The sequence below is a fragment of the Protobothrops mucrosquamatus genome, unplaced genomic scaffold (genome assembly GCF_001527695.2).
Source record: "Protobothrops mucrosquamatus isolate PMUCROS unplaced genomic scaffold, P.Mucros_1.0 scaffold1754, whole genome shotgun sequence".
NCBI classification, from domain to species: Eukaryota; Metazoa; Chordata; class Lepidosauria; order Squamata; family Viperidae; genus Protobothrops; species Protobothrops mucrosquamatus.
Genome location: NW_015387894.1, coordinates 108,616 through 119,647, shown reverse-complemented (window position 1 = coordinate 119,647; position 11,032 = coordinate 108,616). Strand labels below are relative to the sequence as shown.

The 11,032-nt window shown below is 38.2% G+C and overlaps 1 protein-coding gene across 1 annotated transcript in view; it reads right to left on the bottom strand.

Moving 5' to 3' along the window:
• The window catches only part of LOC107293856 (endothelin receptor type B-like), a 25,792-nt gene extending 15,119 nt beyond the window's left edge, over positions 1 to 10,673 (bottom strand). The window contains exons 1-2 of the mRNA XM_015823045.1: positions 10,203 to 10,673; positions 9,029 to 9,129 (exon numbers count right to left, since the gene is read on the bottom strand). Of these exons, the coding sequence (XP_015678531.1) occupies positions 9,029 to 9,129; positions 10,203 to 10,673 (572 nt within the window). The remainder of the gene's footprint in view (positions 1 to 9,028; positions 9,130 to 10,202) is intronic.
• Between the last annotated feature and the right edge of the window lie 359 nt (positions 10,674 to 11,032).

Genomic DNA, 11,032 nt, shown 5'->3' with positions numbered 1-11,032 from the left:
GACGTTTTTAAAAAGTAATTTTAATGGGAACACAGCAATCAATATTTGGCTTTTAATTAGGTTTTAGTGGGGTTATTTTGTGTATTTTTGTATGATTTTTTTTTGTATCCTGTATATTGTATTTGTGTTTTTAATATGCTGTGAACCGCCCTGAGTCCTACGGGAGAAGGGCGGTATACAAATTAAATTAACCTTAACCATTTACATTAATCTCAATATCTCTGTCGCAAATTTGGATAGTGGAAAAAAAATCATATGTTTTGGGAGACGTCTGCATCCACCAATATAAGGCCATCCATTGCTATGGGAGGAGTGCAGTGGCCCAGTGTACTTAACTTCCTCCTTTGGCTTTTGAAAAACAATGTAATGGGATTCTCAGATGGTTCTTCATTAAGAAAGAGGAAGACATTCCCTTCAGAATTTAGAATATCTTTATATGTCCATATTTTCTCAAGACTGACTAAATTTGGATGTACAAATGCTTCCATTGTTGAAAGCCATCCTGGAATTTTCAAGTATATTTTACATTTTATTTTTTCCCATGTTAGTAGTAATGCATTTCTAATATATAGTGGTTTTGAAAATATTTATGAATTTTATTTTTCCCATACCATAAGAAAGCGTGCCAACCGAGTTGTAAGTCATGTCCTTCCAAATACAACAATCTTTTATTTCTAAGAGTTATCCATACTTTTACCCATGTTAATACTGATGCTTAAAATCTAAACAAGAAATGGAAACTCAGGGTATTGATCTATCATGGTGGTCATATTTACAAAGGCAAGTGAGATACAATAAAAATGTTAAATTGTCTGGATTTTGCAGAGAGCAGATCTTGTTTGATCAGATATTATTAACCTTTGATGAAAAACTAATTAAGAAAATGTATAACTTTTTATTGAATTTGAAAATGGAAGATGAACAAGTAAAAGAAACAATGATAATATGGGCAAATAATTTTGGATACAATATAGATTTAGAGAAATGGCAAAGCTTGTGGGAAAGAAATTATAAATTGACAATGTATATAAAATGTTTTATAGGTGGCTGGTGCCAAAAATGTTTAAAAATATGTCAGATAGATGTTGGAAATGTAAACACAAGTCATATATATATTATCACTACTTGGCTAGAAAGGATATTGGGAAAACATGTAGATTTTAAACCTGGAGTTTTTAAATTAGATATAATGCCAGAAAAGCTTGACAAACAAAGTGTATACTTGATTTTACATTTGACAACAGCGGCAAGAATCATATTCGCACAATATTGGAAAAATGAAGAAATACCACCAGAGGAAGAAATAATTAAAAATATATTTGATTATGCGGAAATGGACAAACTTAATTTGAGGTTGAAAGAAAAAGAAGAGACAGAATATTTTCAAACTTGGGATTTATTCTATCGATGGCTGGAGAAACGAACAAGGGATTAGGAATTTAATTTGTATTAGTGAATGATAAACTCAGACAACACGTTTGTTGAATAAGTACTTTTGAACTGTCCTAAAAAAATTCAATAAAAAGAAAGAAAGAAGAAGACTGAGGTGAGATTGTTTCTGGAAAGCTGGTCCTAAATTCTGAGTTTTGGCAGAACCAAACGCTATAGCTTTTCATTCTCCATCCTTGGGTACAAACATCTGGCTCAGCCAGCACCAGCAAAACTCTAGAGTGATTCCATTATAGAATACTGCATCTTCTGCCACCAGCTATAAGTAGTGCTAACTCAAGCCTTAATGTCCCATGGCGAGTTGACTGTGGCGAGTTATTGTAAACCCAATTCAGGTTATGTAATGACCTTTGGGATTGAAAGGAAAGATTGATATGGAGCATGCAAGGACAGCCATGTAATATTTGGCAGCAACTTCTTTAATCAAACATGTATTTTCCTAGGAATATATTGCAGCATGTGATATGGTTCCATCACTCCCACTTACAGCTGCTTTGTAAAGTTGCCAGCAGATGCAACATGAGTCTTTCATGTGTGCCAAGTACTTTCCCCCCTTCATATCTGAAATATTGCATAGTACCTAATGCTAACTATACTTGCAGAGAGGTGAAGATCTTTAACGTTTTAGATACTGTAAGAGAACAATTACAACTGAAATGTATTCTATGGCAACTTGTTCTAATACAGCACTACCTATGTTTTACTTTCAAGACTTTCCTGACCAACTAAGTTGTCCTTTTTGCCTGGATCTGATGACAGATTATTGTGTAGCATAGCCCATATTTTAAATCTTTGATTGGACTGTAATAATTATTCCATTTGTAATAATGTCAATTTTATACTGTAATATCAATCCTGAATCATTTTAATAATTCCACTGTAGTTATCCTCAAATTTGTAATAACAGTCTTGAATATAAATAATTTGGGACATGTTATGGAAGATCTACGTGACTTGGACACATGTGTTTGGCTTTGAGTACTGTGTACAGCTTTGCATATCTCAAGGACTATTTGGAACATTTGATTTGGACCCTGCACAAAGATTAAAACTGTCATAAATTTTAAAGCTGTAATATAATTTTTCCCCAGGATGCTAAAAGGGCTGTTTTGATGATGGTGGAGCATTATTGCAAATATTGTAGATTCAAATAACTCTTGAATGATTTTTGAAGGACAGTCTTCAATTATGCTATACATATGAAGTGGGACTCTTATTTACCTTTAGGTCAATATAACTGTGATTAATTTTAATTGTGATTATAACTGTTGCTGGTTGATTGCTATGATGTATACCTGCTGAAGACACAGCAATTTTCAAAGAAGACTTGATGACCAACTGAATGATATACATATTAACCATTATTAATTATCAAACAAGTTTGGTATTGTGGTTAAAGTGTTGGCCACTAAATCAGGAGATTTGAGTTCTAATCCCACCTCAAGCATGAAAGGTGGCTGGATGAGCTTGGGCCAGTCACTCTTTCTCAGCCCAACCCATGTCACAGGATTGTTATTGAGGGGGAAATGGGAGGAGGAAGGAGTATTAAGTATCCCAAAGATGCTTTTTCATGAGGCAACGGGACTTTCTTGTTTTTCTTTGAAGACATTTCACTTTTCATCAGCCGAAGAAGCTTCTTTGATGAGAAGCAAAACATCTTCAAAGAAAAACAAGAAAGTCCAGTTGCCTCATGAAAAAGCAACTTTGGGACAACTATGACCTGGATGACTGAGAATCTCCATAGACACTTAGTGAGTGTTAGGTATGCATGCCATCTTGAGTTATTTATTTAAAAAGAAATAATAAAGGTGAGGCAATAAATTAATTCCAATTGCTGAAAGTTCTCCTAAGACAGCTTTTTTCCAAAAGAGCATCCTTCAGTTTTGTACTGTAAATCCACATTACTCATCCCCTGCTAACTGGAGATTATATAGAAGCTGACACTGAATACCTTTGGAAGACATCAAATTGGGGAAACTCTTTTAAGACCTGAAGCCTTAATAAAAGGTGGATAAAATGAGGTAAGCATATCTTCATGATCCAAATATGAATTAGATTCAATAATCAAACAAGATGAACCAAGATCAGGTAGAATGTAATGACTTGAGAAAATAACATTAATAGTACTTTTCAGCCTTAACATCCTTATCATCCTGATAGGATCAATAGGGAGAGAATATTTGGACTTAGCAAACAGAGATGACAAATATCAAAGGTGTATTCACAGTGTCCCTGACACTGCTAAAATATATTAGGATTGTGTGGTACTTCAAAGCATGAAGGAACATGAACAAACTTTTCTGCAACTTTTTAAAGCAGCTGCTGCTTATCACAAACCATGCAGCTGTTCTGATCAACTTCTATGTCATCCCAGAAAGCACCCTAACTACTTTAAAGATTTGCAGACAAATATTATGTTCACTGTCCAGAGGCTCTGAAACACCAATTTTAAAATTCAATCTAAAGTATTGTACAGCCCTGAAGGACCCAGTAGTCACCTAATATTTTGGCTTCTGGTAGATTGGCTTATGAAACACATTAAAGCAGGGGTGTCAAACTCGCAACATCACGTGACGTGTCATGACGTATTGTGACTTTTTTGCCATTGCTGGCAATGGGGTGGGCACGGTTTCGCTATGATGCATCCGGCCTGCGGGCCAGCAGTTTGACACCCCTGCATTAAAGTGATATAGCCCAACAGATTCCCTTCAGTTGGGTTTCCAAAACTCCACAAAGTAATTAGATCACATATGATCTATCTTTATATCTGGAACTATTACAGGTAGTCCTTGATTTACAACTACAATGAAGTCCACAATTTCTGCTGCTGAGCAAGGCAGTTGTTAAGTGAATCACATGGTCATTAAAGTGAATCAAGCTTCCATCACTGACTTTGTTGGAAGCCAGCTTGGAAGGTTACACAGGGTGATCATATGACTCTGGGACAGTGGAACTGTCATATATACAGGTGAAACTCGAAAAATTAGAATATCGTGCAAAAGTTCATTTATTTCAGTAATGCAACTTAAAAGGTGAACCTAATATATGAGATAGACTCATTACATGCAAAGCAAGATAGTTCAAGCCGTGCTGTGTCATAAGTGAGATGATTATAGCTTACAGCTCATGAAAACCCCAAATCCACAATCTCAGAAAATTAGAATATTGTGAAAAGGTTCAATATTCTAGGCTCAAAGTGTCCCACTCTAATCAGCTAATTAAGCCATAACACCTGCAAAGGGTTCCTGGAAAGGGTCAAGTCACCCCGTAGAGGCGACAAGCAAGGAGGGAACCCTCATTGATTGTGGGAGGGCAGTGGCCTTCTATTTGATCTGAAGAAGCCCTCCAAAGCCCTTGTGTAGCCAGTCAGAAGCTGCTGACAATGGAAGACAATAAGCACCAACGAGCAACATTTCAGCAACGTGGATGAAACTGGGTGAGACTCTATCCTCTCTTTATGATTCTAACACTTTTTCCTGGAAAAAATTGCCCAAAGCACCCTCCCTGATGAGAGCGAGATGGGGAATTTCCACCCCATTCTCTCAGGAAAAGAAAAGCAGCGAATTAATTGCTTGGGGGAAAGCAGAGAAAATTACAAGTTTAACTTGGAATTAATATACATACATGGCTTTGAAATTTGGGGACTAAAAGTGCTTTTGAGACTTTTTTTTAAAAAAGAGACTTGAAAAGCTTGTAATATAAGTTTGGATTTAAAAAGCTAGAAAACGCTGTTAATAACATCTAGTGGCAAAATACAGCACTACAATTTGTTATGCTCAAAAGAAACTTGGCTTGAAGCCCAGATTCAGGTAAAACTCTTGCTGTCCTTGGAAACTTTCACTTTTGAAGACTGCAGCTGAGAAAAGGGGGGGGGACTCTTGGACTGCTTATCGGTGTGGCAGAGATGATGAACTATTTTGAAACTGAACTATGTTTAAAGTATTTTTAGAAAAACACTCAGCCCATTGATATTCATTAAACAGCCTTCCTCCTTCTCCAATTCCTCACAGTTCTCCTAACAACTCTATCTTCCAGAACTATGAATATAAATATTAACTGACTTTCAGAGCTGTGTTGTGGAACTATTTCCCTGCAGGAGAATCACACATCATTGCTTAAGCTGGTGGAATATTTCGGATTATAAATCTTTGATTGATGAACAATTTTTACTATAAAGACCACCTACAAAAACAAAATGGATATCCCATACTCAGCTTTAAATAGTAAAAAGCCATCCCTAACACCTGTCTCCAAAGTCTTCAGTTTGATATACCACCAAGAAAATATGGATGAAGATCAGAAAGAAATTCTCTTCATGTTGAAATCAATACAAGAGACAATTGCTTTAGCTCGCAATGAGACTAAAAATAACACAAAGGAGATAAAAGAACAATTTTTAATCTAAATTTACAAACCCAGAAAATGACTACAAAGAAGGAACTAGCAACCCAGGAAATAGAACGAAAACTAGAGGAAGCAGATCCAAAGATGGAGGACCTAAAGGAAGGAACTAACAGACAGAATCAGACAATTGAGGAACTAGAAGACGTAGCAATAATATCGGAAATGGAAAAGACATCTTACCAACCAAGATTTCAGAACATATTTGAGGAAAAGGAAGAAGAACTGATGGAATGGAAGATAGAGTTGTTAGGAGAACTGTGGGGAAATGGAGAAGGAGGAAGGCTGTTTAATGAATATCAATGGGCTGAGTGTTTTTCTAAAAATACTTTAAACAAATGGCCTTTTTTGTTCCAAACAATATACACAAAAACAGAGGAAGAATTACTTGATGATTCAAATGCATTGACTTGGATAGTTAGTTGGCAAAGGAAGAAAGCTACAGTAAGACTGAAGAAAATAGAGGTTTTGACCCATTAGATGGGATATTATACTATTAATTAGATGTTTGAATATGGTGGAGAATAGATAATTGCTAGAAATAGAAGTATTATTATAACTTGAAAGATAAGATTTGTAATTAGAATATTAGATTTTGGTATGAGAAGGGAAACAGGAAAATACTAAGACGTTTGAATAAGGGAAGCTTTTGGTTACCCAGACATAACTTACTTTGGAATTATAAACAATAGAGACATTCTGAACACTGATGGGAAATTAAAATTAAAAAAGAGAGAGAAAACAGGATACTGATTAAACATATGGATATTAAGTGCAAATGCAATTAAGTAATGTTTTGGTTAGAAAAGATATCTTAAATTGACATTATTGATATTATCAGAAAAATATAACAAAGATGTTGATACTCAATTATATATTTACTAATAACAATAAGAATTGTATTTGCCTAGTGTAGGAAAACAGGTACTATCGGAAGAAGAGAGGAAACATCTGACGGTGTATATAGACCACTGAATTACTAATTGACCTAGACAACACGTTGTTTATTAAGTAAAGTTGACTGTAAAATTAGAAAATTAATAAAATATTTATTTAAAAAATGTCATGAAGAGCAGTCACAAATTTTTATAAATGCTTGGGGGAGGTATAAGAATAATTTGAAAAAAAGAGAGCAGTGACATTACTCTAAATATATGTAAAAGCTGCCATATAACTTTTATAAGGGTCATCCGAATGCCAAACATCAGCATTGATCTATAGAGATGTGAGACAGCACATTTAATTGATTTAGGAACAATAAAGCAGGGAAATCTGAACCTTTTAATAATATTATTAATCTATCCTTTTATGAAGGCTTTAGCAAGAATGTAACATAAATACAGGATGCAAGCTAGCATTGCAAAATGTGGTGTTTTGTAATTACATGCCTTCTAATCCACAAGAAATAAACAACTACCATTGGCTACTAGAGCAGCCAATGACCCATTTGGCCTAGAGCTGCTTCACCAAATGTTGCACTCTTAATTTGCAGTCACTCAGATATTTGTGTGAAATATCACCTTGCACTCTAGACTGAAATGCACTGTCACAAGCTAACCCAGAAATCCAATAATTTGGCAGCAGCCAAGCAGAAAGAAAAAACGTTAAGGTAATTCCAGACAAACTTTGCTAAAAGACATGAATCTACCCTAGAAGGCAAGGGAGGGCTTTGATAAACAAATATGAGACAATTAAAGGCAAAATGCAGAAGTCACAGAGATAGGAAGAGATAGGAGGAACTGATAGCAGATAAACTTCCCGAGGGAAGCAAGAGATGACAGAAGACTTAAGAGTTTTGAAACCCCTGAAGTCAACCAAGTCTTCAAACTGAATAGTAACAAATATCAGTTTCTTTTTTTTTCCAGTTTTTTTTCCTTCTAAAGTTTTATTAGTTTATAATATACGAAATGCCAGTTTCCTAGGGAACGTAGCATAGTTTAAAATGACTACGAATTTGAATTTTTAGGAGTAGTGTAAACTGTCCTGCCTAATACTTGTGTTGAACACTCATTTTAGGTGTAGAGGTATATGCCTTTCAGAGTTTGAGTTTGGAATTGGGGAGTTCTGAGATCTAGCTGTGACAAAAAAAAAAGATAGCTTAAAGGAAAGGAAAACTTTAAATCTTTCAAAACTGAACAAAGAGTACAAATAGTTCTAGGAAAGGCTGTAGTGAACAGGCAGTCAGAATCAGTTACAATTAGCAAAATGATTGGGGGGGGGAGGGAAAGCAGTCTTAAAATTCTTCCAAGGTAAGTGATTAATAGATGTCTCAGCTGATAGTTCCTCTAGTAATCTCAACCTGAGAGGTATATCTCTATAAATGGAGGTGGAGGGAAAAAGGCAAACTCATAAAATGAGGTTGCTTTGGCATAGACTAGACTAGAAGAACTTTTGTATCTCCAGATACAATTGAATCCTAACTCCTATAGCCTTAGTTTAACTAGCTGGTGAGAAAAGATGCTGGACATTGTAATTAAGCAACTTGTGAAGACCCAAACCCAAATAATATTATAATTCAATACTTTCCAATTAGTCACGTTAACTTGGTATAAAACAAACCCCATAACTTTTGTGCCTTGGAAACTAATTTCCGTAAGAGGGAGGGTTTTAACTACAGTAGACTGGACTTGGCTATTTATGTGCAGTTTCCAAAATTTATCTAAGGCATTTTTTTTACCATTTTAAATAGCATTTTAAATGTGAGATAATGTACACTGAAATCTGCTTCCAGAAATTCCCCATTACAGAAAGAAAACTTGATATTATTGGTCCTTATTTCTTTAAACTTCTAAGGATTTCATATTGTTCTTCAATACTCCAACTTTGAGGTATTATTATTCTTATTATTTGTGCAACTGGGTTCTTGATTTTCTCACTAATAGTATGTGCGAGTTGGGGACTAATATTTCTAACACCATGTTCTTGAGCACAGGTTCTCCTCAGGGCTGTGTCCTAAGTCCACTGTTGTTAACCCTGTTGACCCATGATCGTTCTGCAAGGTTTGCTATCAACCATATTGTGAAGTATACAGATGATACAACAGTGGTGTACATGATGATACATTCAGGATGATAATGAGAGCAATTACCAGGAGGAGGTAGAGGATTTGGTGAACTGATGTAATAAAAACAGCCTGATTTTAAATGTAGGAAAAAGAAGAGAGATCATTGTTGATTACAGAAAAGGCAGGCACAGCCAATTGTGCAGGTGATTAGTCATATCAAGTTTTTGGGTGTGCTGCTGACGAGCAGGTGAGCTTGGTCCTTCAACAGTGGGACACTGGTGAAACAGGCACAGCAGCACCCACATTTTCTGCCTCGTATGAGAAGAGCACATCTTCCTTCCCTTATCACTTCCTTACCACTTTCTACAGAGGGACGATTGAAAGCATCCTGTCGCACTGTATTACTGTGTGGTTAGGAGGTATTACTATTTCTGACAGGAAGGCTGTGCAGAGAGTGGTGAGGATGGCAGAAAAGATTATTGGAAGTTCACTTCCTTCTATCCAGGACATGGCATATAAGCGCTGCTTGACCAGGGTCTGCTGTATTGTCAGGGATGCTACACATCCTCTCCATGACCAGTTTTCTTTGTTACCTTCTGGGAGGAGACTTTGTGGTATCCGAAGCAGAAAAACTAGATTCTGTAATAGTTTTGTGCTATATAGCATCAACCTTGTAAAGTCTCAAGACTCTTTTTTGCTCTCTCTCTCTCTCTCTCTCTCTCTCTCTCTCTCTCTCTCTCTCTCTCTGTGTGTGTGTGTGTGTGTGCGTGTGTGCGTGTGTGCGTGTGTATGTATATTTCTATTATTAAGTGAGACATTGGTTAAGTGAGTTTTGCCCCATTTTATAACTTTTCCTTACGACCCTAATTGAGCCCAGTTCTTAAACGGGACATTGGTTAAGTAAGTTTTGTCCCATTTTACAACTTTTCTTGCCACAGTTGTTAAGTGAATCACTGCACTTGATAAGTTAGTAACTCGGTTGTCAAGTGAATCTGGTTTCCCCATTGACTTTGCTTGTCAGAACGTTGCAAAAGGTGGTCACATGACCCTGGGACACAGCAAAGGTCATAAATATGAACCATTTGCCAAGCATCTGAATTTTGATCACATGATCATGGGGATGCTGCAAAGGACGTAATTATGAAACACAGTCATAAGTGACATTTTTCAGTGACATAACCATGAATGGTCACTAAACGAACTGTTGTAAGTCGAGGACTTTGAGAGCAGGCGTCAGAATTTCATTTTTTAGTGAGCGCCGGTGTGTTCACAGAAAAAAAAAGTGGCAACAAAGGTTATCTTATCAGCACTGAAACAGAAAAATCTCTTGGATCTGAGCTTGCCTTACCTTGTACAAGTTGATGGGAATGTCGATCAGGATGAGCAGCAGATCCCCCAGGGCCAGGCTGGCGATGAGGAGGTTAGGGCCGTTCCTCATGCATTTGTTCTTGTAGATGATTCGGAGCAAGGTGGAGTTGCCGATGATGCCCAGCACGAAGACCAGGCAAGCGATCACCGTGTTAACGTATTTGAAAGTATTCTTGATCCCCGTCTGGATGTGGCACGTCGGGTAAACGGGGGGAGGCGCTCGGCCAGCCACGCCAGGCGATCCCGGGCGAGAAGCGTTGGGACTCCCTAACCTTTCCTCCACCTCGGCTGCCATGGGAGCCGCGCTCGTCCAGGACGAGGCAGCCGGGCTCTGCGCGGTGATCCCCGACAGGCGCGGCGAAGAGTTGCCGAGCTCCAGTGCGCGGGTGCCGCCCACGCAGCACACTGCGGCTGCCGAGATCCAGAAGCCCCACAGGATGCGCCCATCCATGATCGCAGGGCGGCTCCGACAGAAGGAACCGCAGAAGCTGGAGAGGCGGGAGGGGGGGGGAGACAGAAAGAAAAGCCACCAGAAGGATCAGACGCCGCTACTACGGGATCTCTCGCTTCGGCTGGCAACGGATCCCCCCCCTCCCCGGCAACCAATCGCAGCCAGCCGGAGCACGTGCGCCCAGCCGGAGCCAGCGAGCCTCGCCGTCTGACCGACCCCCGGCGTTACGCGCTGTCGAAGAAGCCCAGGGAGAGGCGGGGCGCCTGGGACGACGATTCGCTTTGGGCCGAGAATCGTCGCTTCCTGGATAAACACACAACTCGGAGCGACTCTGCTTGGAAGAGGCTTTACGCGGGCGA